The sequence below is a fragment of the Protopterus annectens genome, chromosome 4.part1 (genome assembly GCF_019279795.1).
Source record: "Protopterus annectens isolate FY-2018-M chromosome 4.part1, PAN1.0, whole genome shotgun sequence".
Classification (NCBI taxonomy): Eukaryota; Metazoa; Chordata; order Ceratodontiformes; family Protopteridae; genus Protopterus; species Protopterus annectens.
Genome location: NC_056734.1, coordinates 999513737 through 999535159, shown reverse-complemented (window position 1 = coordinate 999535159; position 21423 = coordinate 999513737). Strand labels below are relative to the sequence as shown.

Genomic DNA, 21423 nt, shown 5'->3' with positions numbered 1-21423 from the left:
ACAACACAAATTACGATCAAGTATTATGTATAGTTTTGTGCCCAAACCTTCCACTGGATCTTCAACAATAACTGTGATGCGTCTCAGAGCTCCATGAAGCAGTGGGAAAGAAAGAGGGTAACAGAGAAAGCTCTTAGACACAGAATAGTTAATCTTGGCTACAACTAATCACTGAAGGTGATATCAGGAACAAACAAGTCTAAAACATTGCTGTATTATGCTTTTGATATGTTTGATTGACACTTTCTGCAGTTATGTCATGCACAGCTTGAAATGTCCACATAAAAGCATTAATTTTCCATATTACACATAAAGCAGCAAACATGTTTAAAGACATACAATGTCTAAATACAAATCTTACTATAAAAAATTATTTTTACACTGCATTTGCTAAATTCTACCGCCACCAGTTTCTGAGCTATCTTGCAACACACGTTCAAAACAAAGAATAGCTGCTAAGGACTAACACTCCTACATGGTTGCTGAATGAATGAATGAATGAATGCAGGAACATGTGGAAGAGGTAGAGTTACAACTGTGGCCATTTCTAACTGTAGCTGCAGGGTCTCAATACCAAATATACCTGCATTTACCTCAGTTTCTCAAAATGTTTTTTCACTCTACTCAGGAAAAGGCAATTTCAGACAAGACATTGGGCCGGATTCACGAAGGCTTGCATGGAGTCTAAGAGCAGAGTAAGACTCCAGCAAGCCAACATGTCTGCCGAGCGATCCAGGAACAGCCGGCAGGGGCGTGCAAGAGAGCTCCTAAAATGACTCTTGCACGGACAGGGTTAGTTTATGCAAATTACCTCATTTGCTGCTGAAAGCTATGCAAATGAGGTAAATTTGCAATCCAGTAAACACTAACCTGTTCGAGTAAGAGTACTGTTATTTGCAGAAATGTACTCGGTTGGCAACCGAGTACCGTTCTGCAAATAGCAAAACGGAGCCATGACAGCTCCAAATAAAGGATGCATCCAGGTGAGGAAGCATGGCAATGGCCAAATATATGGCCATTGGCATTTTTATCTGTTGCAAAATAAAAAAAAATAAATTTTTTTCCTCGATCCCCAATGTTTAAGCATAGCGCAGCGCCGCGCAAACATGCGGTGCTCTAAAAACCATAAAAAAAAATAAAAGCCACAAATAGGTATTTTATTCAAAATATTCATCTGCCATGCAGGTGAATGGCAGGCTGAAGACAACATGGCTACTGAGCAGTGGTTGCTAAGGGGGGAAGCTCAGTCTGAGAGATGTAACCAAGCATTAGTAGGCAATCATAGGCAAATGAGGATAAGGATAGTGAATTCCAAATTTCCCTGCTATGTGAACCATGTCCGTAGAGTGTAAGAGTAGGATAGGGGAGTAACAGAGTAGAAGATAGGTGACATCATGAAGGGGTATGTATAAAAAAGACTCTAAGCTTATTGGAGCAGAGTGGCATGTGGTAGCTGGGAGTTACATAGGACTGGAGGAGGCATGTCCACAGTTGTCTAAACTGAAACCCAGAAACCAAAGGTGTACGCCGTGGCTATCACTGAAGTTTCTTGCAAAGCTGCTTACACTGTGTGCATGTGCGCGCCAGTAAACCCGTCTAAGCCTGTGTGCACATGTGCGCTCCCGTGTAAGCCTGTGTAAGGCCGTCTAAGCCTGTATGCACGAATGTGCACCCGCCTAAGCCCGTGTAAGCCTTTTACATGCGCGTGTGCGCGTGTTTGCACTTGTTTGTGCGGCGCTGCCCCCTGTGGAAAGAAATGGGAAAAGGAAGGAAAGGAAGTAGTAGGAAGTTAACCAAGGAGAACTAGCAGAGCTGCCAGGTGAAATCAATCAGAATCAGCCAATTACACAGGCAGTACACTAGCCCAGCCCAGCACTTAAAACTCTGCAAACATTCCCCATGTTTTTCTCAGAAACACTGCAACACTGCAGTCTACAAAGAGAAGTGAAAACTTAAAAAGTCTAACTGAGACAGAAAAATGTTATGGGCTGCCATTGATATTATAAGGCGACATGTGCAAATTGCTGAGGGTGGTGCCATTGCAAATGCTGCTGAGCAACCCACAGTGAGGAGACAGAGAAGAGTGTACAGACCCAGGGTAACCTACCAGGGGCTACATGAGCTGGAGATAGTGGAGCGCTATAGAGTGGACAGAGAGATCCTGCAGCAAATTGTTGAGCTGTGCAGGCCACGCTTCACACACAGAACCAACAGAGGGGAACCCATCCCAGTGGAAACCAAGGTATGTGTTGGCCTAAGAATACTAGCAACAGGTACCTTCCAGAGACCAACTGGTGATATGATGGGCATTTCACAGGCATCAGCATCCAGGGTACTTGCACCAGTTCCTGAATGCCATGTCAGCACAGGTCGGTGATCATGTATATTTCCCCAATTCCCATGAGGTATTGGCCAGCAACATGCGTCTCTTCCATCAAATAGCGGAATACCCTGAGGTAGTGGGTGCAATTGACTGCACGCACATACACATCAAAGCACCAGCCGGAGAGCAGGGTAAGGCCTACATTAACCGCAAGGGCTTCCACTCCAGTAACTTCCAGGTCGTGTGCAATGCCCAGGGCATAATACTGAATGTGTGTGCTGGCTGCCCTGGAAGCTACCATGATTCCCATATCTGGCATCTGTTGCAGCTGTACCAGACATTTGCCAATGGAGACATCCTTGACACCTAGTGGGGGATGCTGGATATGCACTGGAGCAGTGGCTGATGACACCCATCAGAAATGCACACACACCTGAACAAGAACTCCATAATGAGGCACATGCACAAACACGAAATGTAACTGAGAGTGTGTTTGGGATTCTCAAGTCACGGTTCCGTTGCCTGGATACATCTGGTGGAGCCTTGCAGTACTCACCAACTGCATGTACCCAAATTGTCATGGTGTGTGCCATGCTACACAATATGATCCTGCGAAAACAGCTGCAGCAGGAACAGCATGGGGCAGGGCCAAAAAGCCCCCCACCATTGCCAAGGCCTGCACAGGCACAGCATGACTTGGAGGAGGAACAACCTGAGCCTGCACCAGTAGGCAGAAGGAGGCGTACCCAGTATGCCTTGGCAAAGAGGCAATACATAGCACATACACTGGCTCAGTAGGAACCCTGGAAATGATACCTCCCTCTGACTCGCACATAAAATAAGAGGGATGCCTAACTTGACACTACCTGTTTCCAAACATGTATAGGGAGTGTAGAATGTGCATCCGACATAGGCGGCCCTGCAGCACCACCTGAGGCATGATTGCCATGTTCTAAGCAATATTAAGCAGTGCTAAGCAGCTTCTACCAATATCTAGTATATGTAAACAAAATTGCTCATGCCAACTATCGCAACATCGGGCAATGTTGGCCAAGGTTGGCCAAAGCTGACCAAAGTCAGTTAAACATGCTCATATCTACATTACTGTTCGTTAAGCAGTCTGGTCTGCCCAGCATGAAAATAAAAAGCAATGACAGGGCTTGAACCCAGGATACTGTGCACTATAGTCACAGTACTGAACCACTGAGCCATGACAGCATTTCAGTGGCAAAGATACAACAGGACAATTGCACACTAATGCAAACACAAAGGAATGCAGTGTCATGCCCCTAAAGAGGCAAATGGGTGACCTCCCCCACACGCCTATGCAGAGAACATCAGGCTAGGAGGTGTGATGTGGGTTGTGTAGGCTATGAAATCGCAGTGTAACATACATGACATTGGACGCTAACATTTGTAGTACAGTAGTATGCCGCAAGACACTATAATAGGCAACAGTACAGACTGAAATGGTGTCCTGTACATAGCAGTGCAGGCATAGCAAATGTGTATAAGTGTCAGGTGAAACCCACATCCTATGTTCACCCACAGTAACAACCAGGTGTGCCCCCGGGTAGAAATGTACAAAGAATAGCAGTCACCTCTGTATGTAGAAATGTTGATAAGTCTATGCAAAGTGTTGCATGGAAGCCCTGCAGCCACAGCATGATCCCTGTTGATCTATGACACAAAGGTGAGCCCTGCTGTAAAAATACAACTAGGTTTCCATACACATACAGTATAAATGTCTATACCGGGCGTGCTCACCCACTCCAACAAATGTAGTGGATTCCATTCAGCATCACACTGAAAGGTCATACTGGGCATGCTCACACACACAGGCTAAATATGGATGTGATAATAGGGGATCGATGGACAAATGTGGATAGTCATCCCAACTTCCAGAAACACATTCACAAAGTGGTTTGAAAACCATGCTATTTGTACACACAAACTGCCAAGGTCTGTGCATGTAGGTGAAAGGAGGTCCCCACTACTAAACAGTCATCAGACCTGTCAGAGAGTACCAAAACACACTGGCGATGAATCCGACTAGGCACGTTCAGCAGCTAGAAAGATCAATGAAGTACCTTAACAAGAGGATTACTGGCCTCAAATAGTCGCCCCATGCAACAAGACTGAATGTAACCCAATCTGTACTCCGTTGCACACTGTCTACTCAGGAGATCTCTGTCCAACATACAGGTCCATGTCATGGTTACACTCAGATCTGTTCTGGGTTACAGCTCAATGGCAGTAAATGTACAGAGCCAACTGATATTGCCAACATCCTGGCAGATAGGATGACTGTTAACTTTACCCCCCTCACCCATGAAAGAGCACATCTCTATAAAGGAAGACTGCAAAGTTGCCGTTATCACGGCCGCACAAGTAATAAACACTCTCCAAAGCCAGTATCACAGCAGCCATAGGACCAGATAACTTCCCAGGCTGCGTACTATCTACCTCCCTGAAGTAAACATTAACATGGCCGGTCTGTGGCTGCTGAAGTTTCCAGGAGACTGCAAACTAGGAGCCATAATTGTAAACACAAAAGATGTGGACATCCTACAAAAGGGCCTCACTGAGACAGATGGCTGCTGTCAAAGCCATAGGCTCTAGTTCAATGCCAAAAGGTGCGTCATCCCCTTAGTTAAAAACTCAGGAGCCAAGAACTACAACAGAGGCAGTAGTATACTTCATACCAAAAGTGTGACAAGAGATCCTGGGTCACAGGTGGACAGTGGATACAACTGTGATAATCACATTCCCAAAATAGTCAGGAAACCCTCCTATGTGGCACACCCCATCACAAAATGTGTCACATGCAGAATAGAAGAGGACAATGTTAACCTCTACTCATCACTCACTAGAACTACAATAGAGTACAACGTCACTGCTGCTATGTACCTCACAAGACAACCACAACAACTGGAAGGCCAGCAGCCATATCTCACAAAGAGCATTAGTGGCCTGAATTACATGCCATACACAGACCATCTCAAAATGCTCCATCCATACTCCCTTGCATATCACCTACTCAGAGGTGTTCACTGCCTAACATACAAAGCTATGTCAAACACAGAGCTGCTGGATTTGCTCCACGTAAAACACTCACAATCCTCCCAACCTGTGGACCCAAAACCATGAGTGAAATACAAAAGGAAGGGGAGTACCCATTTACCTTATGGATACCCACACCTCAGGTTAGTGGCACAGCATGAGACCATGCAAGTGCAACTAACATTGGCCAACGCTGCCCATTACATTGTAGCCTGCTACAGCTCACGTACCTTGTCTCAGGAACCTCACTCAGTATTCCGGAGAACAGTGGAAAGTATAAAGGTCCTATCAAACACCATTATATGAGGAGATTACAACTACGTAAACAGTGAGTGGTGGAATTAGTCATGTACAACGTACTTTACCCAATGTTTCCTAGAGTTTAAAAACCCTAACACCCTGGAACAGCTGGTCACCACACACACTAGAGGTGACAACATACTGGACATGATCATCACCAACATGGGGTACCAGTGTTCCACTACAGAGATAAACCCCTCGCTGGTAATATCATGAAGTATTCACACTGGATATCCACATTCAGCACCCCCACCCAGTCAATGAAACCACTGTGAAGACATTTGCAAAAGCAAACTGCACACTTCCCAAGACCAAAGTGGAGCGTTCCAAAGCACTCTTGCTATAGGATAATGGTATACAATCTGCAGAATCATTTACAAGTGCATCCTATGATCATCTACAGGGATACATGGAATGAGACATTACAAATAAAACCAAGCTGCAGCCCTCCAAAAAATAGAACAACAATCATGTGGCTGTTGCCCATAAATAAGCTAGACAACAGAAGGAGGAAACGAACACATGACAGAGCCAGCTTCACAAAAGGAAAGGCAGCACTGATCATTATCAGGGGGAAACAATGATCGCTCATAAAAAATCCAAGGACAGTTTCAAAAGACAAATAGCCAAGGAATGTAAGAATAACAACCACAAAGCCTTCAGTAGCTATACCAGACATGTAGGTGTCAACTTCCAAATATGCTGTCAGCTACTGATAATAGGAAAGAAAAACAACAAACCAACTTTCATTGCACACATCCAGGGGGACAAGTTCAGTGTACACTGCCCCTATCACCCCCAAAAGGGCCTGTGTCCATCACAGAAGGATTCAGAGCCCCAGACGTCATGGACATCCAGGTAAAGGCAGCCCTCACCAAAGCTAAGAACACAGCATCAATGTGACTGGATGGTGTCCCAGGCTGCATCCTACACTAGGCCCATGAGGAACTAGACCCTCACCTACATTCATTGTCCAGACACAAGCATACCAAGGACATAGATGGAGGTGAAAGTAGTCCACACAGGCCACCCGGACCACACAAAGGACTTTCCACACCATTCCCCACTCTGTCACCATGGACAAGTGTACCAGCTAGAGCATTAACAGCTATGTCACAGGATGGGTAGCCAGGTGGCTCACAGATCAAACACACATGTTCAGAGTTGCTGGTGCCATGTCCAACTCTAAGCCAGTCATAAATGGCATCCCACAGGTCTTGGCCCTGGGACCCCACCTGTTCATTAGATACTGCTCAGAGGTACAGGCAAGCATGGGAGGTGTATGGCTGAACAGTTCTGCAGATGAATGGTAACTGTGGTCCATAATCGACTGTACGGCTAACACAGACATCCTCCAGAAGTGTCTTACAGAGACAGATACCTGGTGTCAAAACAATGCCCTGAAGCTAAATGCCAAAGAATACATAGTCATCCTATTTGGGTACAACAAAGTGCACACAAATTACCACATAGGTGGTAATCCAGTATGTACGGAGAAAGTCATTATGGCCCTGGGGACACAGGTAGATACTAAACTCCCCTTTGATGGATGCATGGTCAAGGTGCTTAGACATTCCTTCAATGTAGCCCACCTAATGTCACCTAATGTAACCCACTCTGTATAGTCCTATGATGTCACCATCCTACAAATAAACCTGTGGAAAGGATAACTCACAGTAATGTGTATAGCGTGGCGTGTAAATGCGTACTTCTGTAGTATCATAAAGTAGTTAGGTGGTGGTTTGAATCCTGCACTCAACAAGTGTGTGTTTGTGTGTGGTCTCCTTGGGAAGGAGCAACTTTTTAGGAGAGTAGTCAGACACCTTAAAAGTGGTAAACCATTCTTTGTCAAGTCTGATGATGTCACCATCCTACATATATACCTGTGGAATAGAGAACACCCAGTAATGTGCATAGCGCTTTGTGTTAATGCGTACTCCTCTAGTATCATGAAGTAGTTAGGTAGGGGTTTGAATCCTGCACTTGACAACTGTGTGTGTGTGTGTGTGTGTGTGTGTGTGTGTGTGTGTGTGTGTGTGTGGTCTCCTTGTGAAGGAGCAACTGTTTAGAAGAGTAGTCAGACACCTTAAAAGTGGTAAACCATTTGTTGTCAAGTCTGATGATGTCACCATCCTACAAACATACCTGTGGAAAAGAGAACCCCCAGTAATGTGTACAGCGCATCATGTTAATGCCTACTCCACTAGTATCATGAAGCAGTTAGGTAGGGGTTTGAATCCTGCACTTGACAAGTGTGTGTATGTCTTTGTGTGTTGTCTCCTTGGGAAGGAGCAACCTTTTAGGAGAGCAGTAAAACACCTTAAAGGTGTTAAACCAATCTTTGTCAAGTCTGATGATGTCACCATCCTACAAATATACCTGTGGAAAAGAGAACCCCCCAGTAATGTGTATGGCACGTCATGTTAATGCGTACTCCTCTAGTATCATGAAGTAGGTAGGGGTTTGAATCCTGCACTTGGTGAGTGTGTGTGCTCTATGTGTGTGACAGTGTTGGTCATTGTGTTGGGGGTTTTGCTTTTACCACCGTATGACATATCAGCAGGCATAGCACATGTGAGGTAGCTGTGAGACAAATAGATAAACGTACATGTTACCGCAATCATTGCATGTGTGTGAACTCTGCTTTGTCCAATTACACAGTTGTCATCTTTGCCAAACTGTGCTGCTGCTTCACAGAACTGTATGCTTGTGAAAAGGCCAACCACTGCAGTGATGCCTGGCCTAGGTCATCCATGTCACACACACACATTACGGTTTCTACTGAATTGTGTGAGTGAGGGTTTATGGCCGAGGCATATGTCTGACCTGTTCAAACACAGCAGAGTCTGTCAATGATGACTATGCATTATAGGTGTACAACAACCTATGTGGACATGCATGCAGACCCTTTCTTGCTTATGTGATCCACCGAGGATTTCAAAATACCTTAGGGAATGTGATTATCAAAGGTGAGATGACGTAACACTAGGTTGCATGTACACATCAGTACCAGTTCATCATGTTGGTGGCTACTACCTATGTGGTACTGTGGGGATACAATGTTCTGTAAAGATGGATGATTACGCCTAGTTTCGCCTATAGCTTTACAGCATGGGTTCGACAACAGGTATCTGTCTGTATGATACCCTTGTGGAGGATGTGTGTGTCACCTGGAGAATGCAGTATAGGCCACAGTATGCATTAGCACACATGGACAGACATATCCCTACTGTGATTGTTTGTACCTAAGAGAGCCATATGCCAAACAGGAGTGGTCCCAGTAATGGGTGCAGCTGAACACCACTGGTTACTGGCATAGTATAGTACCTGAAGGATCCAAATGTTGCTGTGTGTCCTACATCTGTGTGTCAGTTGTCAACACATTATCTAATGATTGGTTATGGTCAGGCTGAAGTCATGTATACTACCAGAATGCAAAACAATGACAGATAGTAACAGTATCACCCACAGCACAGTGTCAAACCATGTAATACACACATGTGGTCAGGTTCCAAAATGTGTGTAGTACAATGCATACTGACCACCAATAGAAACTATGGAGTGTTACTGTGTAATACAGAGCATGTCACCCTGCCCATGTGTCCACTATGCACGTACATGCAGACAGTGCACCTCCTCCATTACCACAACTGTACACCTGCATATATGTGCTACACACATCCCACACATACTGTCCACTCACTAACACATGCTGCCAATACTGCACACATCAGCCAAGTGGCACGTGGGTGGACAATATACAGTTGGAACTAACACTGGTGTAAACCACACTACAATGACAATCATAGCTTTAATGCATCATGCCTGCTCAGATTCACCTTCAAGCATATCATTACACTTTACTGCTGACTACATGTTAACATTGCTATATTGCTATAATAACACCGTATGCATCAGCACCATGGTAGCCTGTTCTTGCCTCGATGTTACAGATGACAGGAGGTGACATAGGTTTCATCATATGCACAGGGTGTGTTGCTGGTCTGCCAGAGGCCTACAGTGAGCCATCCAATCAACATGTATGTGTTTGTGTGTGTGTGTGTGTGTGTGTTTGTGTGTGTGTGTGTGTGTGTGGCAAGAATAATGGTATGGGCCAATGTTGATGTAATGAGTGTGGGTATGTGTTAGCCCTAGGTGTCTGGACTATGTGTGTGTGTGTCTGCATGCACACAGTTCCACCATGCGGCTGCCACATATGGGTACTTGTGGGACAGCCACAGACTGTACCTGCGAGGCTTTACAGATCACCGTCTCTGGCCATGGATACTGTGCCTGTGCCTGGCAGGGGTGCTACTGACACTATCAGGTACCAAGTCAGACTGGGTACTATCCCCAGAGGTAGATGGATGTACACTGGACCCAGGTCCCTGCTGGGACTGTCCAGAGCCACGTGCACATGGTCTTCTAGGACGTTCTATGAACAGCCCACCCCCAACATTGCTGGGGCTGGTACTGGCAATACGGGAGTGGCTGTTGCTCGAGGGACATCCGCGGCGACTGCCAGCTGTTGATGTTGCTGGCATATATCCACGTCGACGACTCAACCATCCTGCACTGTCCTGACACATGGATATGACATTGTGGAGGACATCTAGTGTCTCTCCCCAACGTCTATTGGTAACCTCAGTGTAATTGTGGATGGTACCAGCTAGGTCACGGATACTGTCTATTACGGTGGTATGTGTCCTCTGTGCCCTCAGTCCCTGTCTGGTGTACCGTTCCATATGTGCCTGTGCCTCCATGACAGCCTGGAACATGCGTGAGGTACTTAGACCTGTGGCATGTCTGCCAGTGGCATGATGGGCAGCAGTGCTCCGACGAGAACCCCTGGACATCTGCCTATGTGGCACCCTTCCAGACATCTGGATATGGCTGCTGTGTCGGGATGCATGTGCCATGGATACCACACAGTCATGGCCAATGCCGGCTGTACTCTGTCCCTCTGCTAAGGGCATTGGTGACGGATGTAATGGCAGTATGACTGTATGCATGGATGGGGTGGACACTTGTGTAATGTCGATTGGTGGCCCAACGATAGACCCTGGCAAACATGCCTGTGCCTCAACACACCTATCATCATTGTCACTATCATGCTCAGTGACATCAGTTTCCCTGCTGCATTGAACCAGCCCAGTGTCAGCACCTGTGAGAGGGAGACAGGAAACACACTTTATGACCTGTACATGATGTCAGCACACATGAACACATGTACACATGCACACATGAACACATGCACACTAGTACAGACACACAGACACACACACACACACACACACACACACACACACACACCACCAGCAATCCCGAACATACTCAATAGCATGTGATGTTGGGGTACAGTATCACAAGCCAAACATTTATAGCAAACGTGACAGCATGCAGGACGTGTGTTGCTCAGGAACATACAGTGTGAGTGTAGACAGCTATTGCTAATAACAGTATACATGGCCTTGATGCATGTGTGTTTTGTTCAGTGAATGTCCTCACCCTGGAACGCAATGTGTAAATGGACACAACATTGCTGTGCATGTATTAAAAGCCCTGCAATGTCCTGTGCACCATCAGTCACAGGTATACATACCATGGCTGGATGTATATTAGTGTGTCACATAGATATCCATTACTGATTAGAGCATCTGTGTCTTTAGCAGATGATTGTGGACACAGGTGTAGCCCATGCATGCTATGTATACACACAGGATGAGTGGTGCATGTATACCTGATGGAATACCATTGCTCAACATAGCGATTGTACAGTGGTTATGGTGAGTGTAGGAGATATTTTGTACATGCCACTGCCAGCCATGACATGGCATGCTACCACACAACTGCAACATGAAACATCACACATACACAATGTTTCTCATGTGACCTATACACTACATAGCATTACAAGATATGTGTGTCACGTTCTACAAATGGGGATTGCTATGCATATTGCGTATAGGTGCATATGTCTGCACACACACAACATTGAGGTGCATAGCAATTCATGATATGTGTTTTACTGTGGACACTGTAACTGGATGGGGTGTAGTACCATGAGCCCTCATCATGCAGCATCGTGTGGTCACTCAAGGCTACTAATGTGTGCCAGACCGGCACATAGCATGGTGTACCTGAACTGCAGTACCATGGCTAAATTCACCATTTCACGGCCAGTTGTTACATGGGTTTGTGGGGTGCCCAATAGAGGGCATTGCCTACCATGGATGTGTTATGTGTTGAAGATGAAGAGTGTTGCACAGCCACATGTGAGGCATCTACCACTCAGGTATATTAAGTGTGCTTTGTGGATGAGGTTTGGGATACTGTAGTGTGACCTTACAGTGCGTGTCTGAATACGCCATGTGTAGCATGTTAACGTGTACTGCGTATGACAAAGGTGTGCAAGTTGTGTGCATGTGTATCGACTCTGCCTATCCGATGTCCACTACAGTGTTGCCACAACTGTGTGGGATGCTCTGTGTATTGTATGTGTTTTAGGCAGCTACCCACGTTACTAGGATGTGTATAGTCTCACAGCAAACATGCACAGCATGCATTATGCGTAGGTGTGTTACGTGTAGCCTACACACCTCACCTATGACATGCACATTTAATTAACAATATTAAAGGTATAACACACTCACCAGCATGGCTCTGCTGCCTTGCTGTCACACCAGAGGGACCTACAAGGATATCAGACACTTTGTCAGAGGCAACAACTGTGGCATTGCTACTATGTGTCTGCAATCTTACAGTAGTACAACGGTGGACAGTCACAGGCCTACAGATTATATTCCTAATTATTAGTATTGCACAACACTAGGCACCACATTGCTTAACTATACAGTACACATCTCACATAAGCATGCTCTACTAATAGAGGTAACAGTATTCTACAGCTATGCCATGTTACCTGCACGCTCCATGTCAACTTGCTGGGTGGCTCCGGCCTCCATGATGATACATGTTAATTGCTGTGGTTGTTGTTGGCCAGGAGCCACATGGCTCAGGAGCAGCTCCTCCACTCTGGTGAGGGGGGAATGGATGGCTACCCCCCCCCACCTGTGGCAAGCTGTTGTCTGTGGATATCAGACGCATGCTGCCGGACATGTCTAATTAAATCACTGCAGTGATGGCGTACCTGCTCATATGTCCGGTTATGCATGCCTATGTCATTTACCCTACGGACAAGATCTTGTCACAGCGCAGCCCACTCATGTTGGTCCTGGCTGGTTCTGGAGAACAGCAGCACATAGTGCTGCACCAGGCTCGCTGTGATGGCTTCCCCTCGGATGTGTTATATGCCGGGTTACGATGGTAGGACATTACCCTGGAAGACAAATAAACAATATGTCTAGCAAGTCATGTGGCACACGTGACATTCTAAAGTACAGATATAAATTAACTGCCATATAAAGCAACCTATTGACTGTCAGAAGATACACACTTTCAATACCACATATCAGATCTCAACACACAGATGCAGATGCCTCACAGTGCCTGGCACACTCTATATATCAAACCATGTTTTGCACAGCAACAAACTATAACGGTATGTAAGACTATACAACAGTACACGGCACACTATGTGACACAATGCACCACCTAGCCACAGGAGGTATACATCATGCTAATGCTTCATGAAATATGTAATCCATTGCAATGAATGTAAAGTCCACTGACAGTATTACCAGTATACCACACTAGTCGTTGATGGTGGACCCTGCCTAACATATGTGCACATTCGTTAATATAGGTGGCATACCGCTGTACTAGACTATACATGTTGCTAGATACACAGTTAAATCCTGTAACACAAATATGACTGAGGCCATGGTACAGGCATACCCCCACACACAGCAGACATACATAACAGACACAAAGGTATGGTGACCCAGGTGACCTTTACCTGTGTACCTTACAGTACTGTGTGTCAGTAGTTACCAGACCTTATGCCTGAGTTATGCAATCTGTGAGGTTTACAGGGAACACACAACAATGGTTCCAATAAATGTGCACGTACACCATACTGTGCTGTTTAGGTATACAGCTTCAGGTAGTACTACAGTTCATACAGGAGTTGGATTCACCAGCAGTAATGCCCAATAAGCATACATGTACTGCTTTAGCCTACAGTGGGACACCCCAGTCAAAAACAAGAGACTACATCAGACCATATGGCATGCTGCTTTTTCTGCCTAACAATTGCATACACATCTTTTGCTGGGATCACAGCTAGGACACACAATACCATGACTGAAACAGTTTCCCACTAAGCTATCACACATATACCAAACTCTGACACATTCGCCAACACATTCACCATCACACTCAGTCACCTCACATATCGATTATTGCAACAAGTACATGTGGGTGTGTATCACTTCATAGGTAAGTAAGAGGCTATTGGCCCTAGGGCCTATAGAACTCTAGCCATACGCTACCCTGGCCTCTGACACACAGGTATTTAAATTTCACGTGGCCCAGTCAAGCAGAGACACTGAGGTGATTGCCTGGGTGTATTCACCATCTTCCATACAGTCTCCAGGATTATTTATGACAACTGGTAATTAGGAGTTTTGTTTGCTATGGATAGTTGGTTAGTTCCAGAGTATGGGATGTCCCTGAGATAGGAATCTATCCCTCCAGCATGTGCTGTTTATTGTAGTCAAAGGGCTTGGGTCCCAAGAGCATGTGGCTCGTACAGATTGTGATTTGTTTACGTGGAGCATGTCCAACAGATATGGGTACGACATAGCTTCGTTTGTCAGTCAGAGGTCACCTCTGGGTAGGCAGTATGCAACACAGTGTAGTTGTGGGTCTGTGGGATGGTCTGCATAGGGCATCTGTTTGTCGCCGGTATCACTCTTTGTGAGGTATGTTTGTGTCCTTTCTACTTGCTGTAGATGTCTTGTGAGGTACATACCACATAGTGCATTGTACTCTATACTGGGTGTTATGTGTGTGGAGTAGAGGGGAACACTGACCTATTTTTCCCTGGATGACACACCTTTTGTGATGATGTGTGCCACATAGTCGGATTACATGACTAGTGTGGCACTGTAACTATCGAAGGGGAGACTAATGTCCACCTGTGTCCCATGGTCTCTTATCACACCTTCGGTGTTGAGTAGACTGCCACCTATGTGGTAGTTCATGGGTACGGAGTCTTTGCAAGGAGGGATGCCAATGCAGTGTCAACATTGAGCTTGAGTCCATGGCTTTGTCACCAGGCATCTGTTGCAGTAATTATGACCCTGTCTCTCTCTCTCTCTCTCTCTCTATATATATATATATCTATATACACACATACATATGAACATCCATTGCTGTACATATAGATATACGGCACATATACAGTCCAACTGTCATGGTGGGTATATGAAGTATGGGAAGGTTGTGACGTATACAGTTATGTCATAACATTGCACAGTGTTGTGCAAACTGCGTTTAAGGTGTTCTCAGCCCATGTAGCTTTAGCAGGCCTCACTGGCTGCAACACTGCAAACCTGATGAATCATACCCACAGTGTTTAACCACCACATGTCATATACCAGCACTGTATGCTGTCTGGTCTGCCACACACTACAACACTACAACTTACATAGAAATATGCACACAACAACCTTCAACATATATATATATATATATATATATATATATATATATATATATATATATATATATATATATATATATATATATCCACCGTTAAAAACAGTTGCAGTATGTCCCTTGTTCAATACACATGTACAGATGCTAATATATCTGACACGGACAGATCTCTCCGTATGTGTGTGCCATACACACACAAGGACCACACTGTTGTAAGTATATGTACCTCACGGCTGACCTGTTGGGCCTTGCTGCAACATGAACAGGTGTCACATGTGAGCACACAGTAATATCAGAGGGTGTATACATAGCTGCTGATGCTGAATTAGCATACTAGCCTGGTACAGCTGTTGCCAATGCTAAGCTACACATTAATATGCTAAGCTACACATTAATATGACTATCATGCATTTGTTACTCTGTCACATCCATGTTTGCATAACCATATGGGCAAATACCCCAAAAAGACTTTGTACACACTACTGTACAGAACACAGATAACATGGATCAGATGTTTGACATTTAATGTTGGACTACATATGTCACCATCACATCCCACTGCACAGAGCAACACACTCGTTTCCCCATGCCAGTGGTTATGCAGGCCATCTGTGCATCGATACGTACTGCTGCCACATATGGATGATTCCAACTCTATAGAGTACTCTTCATAAACATCTACTACATTCCAGTAAATACATAGCTGTTACATACTTTTCCTATGTATGTGTTCATATATCCTCGTAAACTTTTTTTCCCAATATAGCTGTTGGTTTCAATACCTTCTTTACTGTTCAGGAATTTTCTTTTACAGAATTTTATTTCAGTATATATTGATTTTCAATAATTTTATTTTCAATATATTTAACTTTTCTAAATATTTTCTTTCAATATATATTTTTTTCAATATATTTCTTTTTTAACATATATATTTTTTTCTATATATTTTTCTTTCAATTTTTTTTTCAATATATTTTATTTCAATGTTTTTTTTTTCAATATAGTTTCTATTCAATACATTTTTTTCAATATAATTTCTTTTGTCAGTATACTGACTTATTTTCAATATATTAATTTTGTTATATTTCTTTACTTTATATCACCTTTTCTTTTTTTTTGCTCAATCTCTCTCCCTCCGTACCTGCAATGGAATGATTGCATGTGTGGACAGCAAGTACAGACTGCTTTTATAGGTATCTGCACATGTGCATGTGATGGCCTCTGTACCAATTGGTGGCCACCCATTTGGCAATTGCATGCAGCCTGCTGTGTGATACTTGCAGTACTCACTGTCATAGCAACCCAGTGCTATAAATTGCTAGGTCAGGTAGGCGTAGCCCTTTCAGAATTCCAGAGTGGGGACCATGCTTGTTTGCTGTGGACACCGTTGTGTAAGTCAGAAGGTTGGTATACTTCTTCTAACTGTTGCTAAGGGTGTAGCCAGTTATTTGTATGTTGTACTCAGACCTGAATGTTGCCTCTTCCAGTACACAGTTGACAGTGTAGAATTGTACTCACCCCTAGAAATGCTAACACAAGATACATGGGAGTATGGAGTTTCTTTACAGCATCCACAATTAGCTGCCATACATATGTAGTTATTGAGATGTTTCCATTTGGCACATGAACTGTTTGGGAACAGCTATATTGTGGATATTAATGTACTCACTTCTGCACTGTTTGTGCTTTTTATTTTGTTGACATTATCACAGGATGCTCATGAAACTGGACAATTCCAGTACTGAATATGCCTACCTACATCCTTGCTGTACCTTGAACACGCTGGTATTTTGTACATTTGTGTGGGGAATGTCCTGCTATGATACTGTGTGGGGGTTATGAATTGCTGCTGTAACAGCATTTCCTGCTAGAATGTCTGGTTCTGTTATCACAGTCATGTAATGCAATTCTACAACAACTGCTGGTATAGTTCCACAGAACAGGTTTTGTGTTATGGCATTCCTACCTTTCCTTTATATTCACACATTCTGATGCATGATATATATATATTTCAGCCTCATGTTGCTGTATATCTACTGTGGCCTAGTGGTACTTCATGCAGTCTAGTGTGTCCAAGGTCCGGGGGTTCGAGACTGACAGTGGTGTTTTATTTTGCTGCTGAGCAGAACAAAGCCCCTTCATATGCAGGGTGACTAAGGCACTTTTAAGCAGTTGTAAGCAGGTTTGCACGACGCTTAGCAATACTTAGCTAAGCACCCTCATGACCACACTCGCTTAAACCCACTTACTAATGCTTACAAGTGCTTACTCCCGCTAACCCCTGCGTTCATTTCTTTGAAAGAAAAGAAAATGGGGAGATAGGAAAGTGGTGAAAAAGGGGCACAAAGAGGGAAAGACAGTAGGGAAAACAGCTCGGGATGTGCAGGACGGGTGTAGGGAAGGTCCATAGCTGCCCATTTCTTTAACAGCAACAGCTGTGCATATACTAGTAATTTGGAGGGAATTTTGAAACCTTCCACCCCTGAGAAAGGGGTGAGGACAACGAAGTATGTTGTACTGCCAATTGAATTTCAGTGTCTGTGTCCAGCGGACATTTGTGTAAAATGGGCAGCTATATATGGGGCGTAATTTTTTTGTGGGAGCAGATTGCCCATTTTTTTTTTTTTTTAGATGAGAGTGGAATGTGAGGTAGGTGAAGTAGGTATGTTGTGGGAGGTAAACAGACAAGACAAACAAGACGCATACAGGGGCGGAATATGACACATGGGGTGGGTGAACACAATTGACGGGGAAGGATGTTTGGAAATCGCAAGCCCATGAGCCCACAGATGTGGAACTGAGATCCCCACCCATGGGCAGTCACCACTGCACCTTCACAGCCCAGAGGGTGGCTGTGTTGGGGGCTGCGTAGGAGAGGCAGGCTCACCGGTGAGTCTCGCCACTCTTGCCTCGAGCTGGCATAGGGGATCAGTGACTGAACGCTGGATCTCCCGACGCACCACAGCCCGGACCCTTCAAAGGGTGACAGGTGGCCCTCCTCCGGCCACGCTTGCACGGGGGGGACGAGCCCCATCCCCTGCAGCGCTTCCACCCGAAGGTGGCACAGGACCAACGGAGGAGGGGGACCCGGGCCGGGCACCGGACCTGCTGGTACCAGGTGCAATCGTCAGCTGAGGAAGGACAGGTGGGTCCACTGGGACCGGCCTTCCCATACGTTCTGAGTTTAGGTGTATTTAATGACAACATAGCCAACAGCATTCCAAATTAGTTGTAACAGCATGCAGTAATATTCCCATTAACCCAACACACCAGAGTTCCAACAGCTGAACAGCAAGCATAACACATGCATATATTGAACGACAGTGGACATTCCAACAGCATGCAGGAATGATTGGTGGCAACAGGCCACGAAGATTGTGGTGTTTCAACAGGGCACATGCATCAAAGTTATGCAGATATTTATAAACCAATTGGACATATGTCCGAACAAATGTTTTGAGATTACACATACCCACTGAGGTGTGGAATTGCATTGTTTATGCACATACAGTAGGGCGTAAAAAGATACCTCCATTAACAACATATATGAACTTATAGTTTACACTACATTCCTATTGACTGCAGGTATATATCCACTACATGTATTATTACACTGGGCAATGTCCAGTATGTTGTGGGATGTGTTTTGCTAGTTAATTATGTACCTGACCTGTATCTAATATACAAACTGTCCAGGATGCAGATGTTACTGCTACGTATTTATATATTTTATTTATATTCATATGTCTACATATCTGGATGTGTTCCGGTGACATTACTTAGAAAAACAGTAATGTCCCGGTGTCCAACCAAATATAAAACGAATGTTGCCACCCAAAAGTAGCAGTAAAGCACCAGTGACCTGGAAACTGTGCCAGAGACAAAACTCTTTTATTAATTTCACAAAAGACAAGGTTAAGCGCTTTCTTCAGAATACAACTGACTTCTTCAGAAAGTACTACACTAGCAATTTGTACATAGTTCAGTCCATGGCTACCTACTCAATAGTGGGGCATTTTGCATCCCACGGGCCTCCTGTATCTATTGGTTTAGTAGGTCCTGCTTGCGTCTCTTCAGGTCTGCATGGTGATGTCTTACCTGCTCACCAGTCCGAGGGATGCCTGTGGCACTGGTGAGTTCATGTGCAAGACGGTTCCAGGCTTCCGCTTTCTATTCCGTGCCCTGGAACTGGCCCTGCAGGAGTCCAGCATCATGATGATGGACGAGGAGCCAAACCATCAGTTTTGACTCCTCAATGCCCCACCGTTGTGCTTGGAAGCGAGAGCCCTCTCAGACACCAGCCATTGCTGCCTGCAGATGGGAGCTGCAACCAGTTATGGCGAGTATTCCCACCTATGGAGCTTATATATGCCTCATTTCCCGCACTTATTTGTAATTGGCCAGATTTGAAAGTTCTCAACTGAGTGCACACCTGCTTAGCACTGGGTAAACTTTGATTCATATGTATATGTGTGTTGACAGTCCATGCACATCAAATGCTGTCATGGTTTAGTGGATTAGTACTGTGATTATAGTGCACACTATCTCGGGTTCGAGACCTGTCATTGCTTTTTTATTTTACTACTGGCCTGACCAGTAGGGGGTGTGGCTGTGTTTAGCCGACTTTGCTTAACTTTGCTCGACGTTGCCCGACATTGCGCTAGTTAGCGCGGTGCACACCTCCATGCAAACATGTTTGGTTTTCACTAGTTGGAGTGATGCGCAGCTCCACGCAAAGCTATTGCGCTAGTTAAAGCAGTGCTTAGCTATGGGCAATTATATTGCGCTAGTAAAAGCAGTGCTTAGCTGTGGGCAATTATTCTTAAATGTGCTTAATACTGGTAAATGTTGCTTAGCAGTGCTTCACAATGCTTAAGATACGTTAGAACCACTCTGGCAAAGGAAGGATCCACAAACGACCTCCAATCAATAGCGTAAAAAGAACTTCTTTAATAAATTCCACTTCAAACAGTAAAAACAGCAAAGTTCTCATCCAAAAGAAACAACACAGTAAAGTTAAGCGCTTTCACCTAGTTCAAATAACAGGCTTCTTCAGAACTCTGACCAAAGTAAGTTACCCCAGTTTTTTGTACTTGAGCAGGTTTGTATGGATCCCCGGGGAGGTAGTTGGGAATCCAAATTTGAATATAGGGAGTTGCTTTGGCAACTTAAATTAGATGCTGGAAGAGCCCCGGGATTAAATGACAACATTAATATAGGCAGTGTTTTTAAAACTAAGAGCTGCATGATTATGATTAGGAATGTGTATTTTAATCATCAATTGTTAATTATTATTAAAGTGTTTTCCTTTTATTGTATGAATTATACATTGGATTTGCACCTTGCATCTATTTGTAGTTTGACGTTTTTTGTCCAATTGATTTTAATTTAGTGGACCAGGTCTCATTGTATAAATGAATGCACTGTATCTTTAAATAATCTAACTGCATTGGAGGGTTTATCACATGATGTTTTTTCAAACTATTTAATGGGGTAAATTACTCTGGTCAGAGTTCTGAAGAAGCCTGGTATTTGAACTAGGTGAAAGCGCTTAACTTTACTGTGAGTAATCAAATCCTCAGCCATTTTAAGCATCTGTTTTTTAGGCATGGTGCCTTGAGAGGGTGTCTGAGGAACCTGTTTTTTGGTTTTCGTGGCTGTTTTAGATTTAGTGAAAGCTTTAATAGAGAAGGAGGAAGGCCTGAAGACCCCTTGAGAAATGGCAGGCCTGTCTAAATTCTGAGTTTCCCCGCCAGGAGTGGCGTCGGTATCTGTAGTAGGAATGGGGGCCGAGGAGCCTGCGACCTCAGGTACTGAAGACACCGGTAATGCATTGTCATCGGTACTCAGGGGCTGCATAGACGCCTCGCTGAGTACCGGAGAACCGGTAGTCGGCCTTAGCGTGGTATCAGTAGGTGGTGCGGACCTCGTATGCCGGTCCTTATCTTTGCGTTTTTTGCTCAAAACTGGAGTCAGAGTATCCGACGACATAATGTAATTAAATTTTTTGCCAAAAAAGTGAAGGGCGAACTCTGTCCGACGCTTAATAGTGCGTTTGTTGAATCTAGCACAAAAATGGCAGGCCGAGACGTCGTGGTCTGGGCCTAAGCAAG

At 44.5% G+C, this 21423-nt stretch overlaps 1 protein-coding gene across 7 annotated transcripts in view; it reads right to left on the bottom strand.

Annotated features, from left to right (window-relative positions):
* The window catches only part of RUBCN (rubicon autophagy regulator), a 2564006-nt gene that overhangs the window by 1847345 nt on the left and 695238 nt on the right, over nt 1–21423 (bottom strand). For 4 of the 7 annotated variants that reach the window (XM_044070705.1, XM_044070707.1, XM_044070708.1 and 1 more), the window contains exon 8: nt 48–89. The exons of the other annotated variants lie outside the window; for them this stretch is intronic. In XM_044070705.1, coding sequence (XP_043926640.1) covers nt 48–89 — 42 coding nt within the window. The remainder of the gene's footprint in view (nt 1–47; nt 90–21423) is intronic. 7 annotated transcript variants of the gene reach the window in all.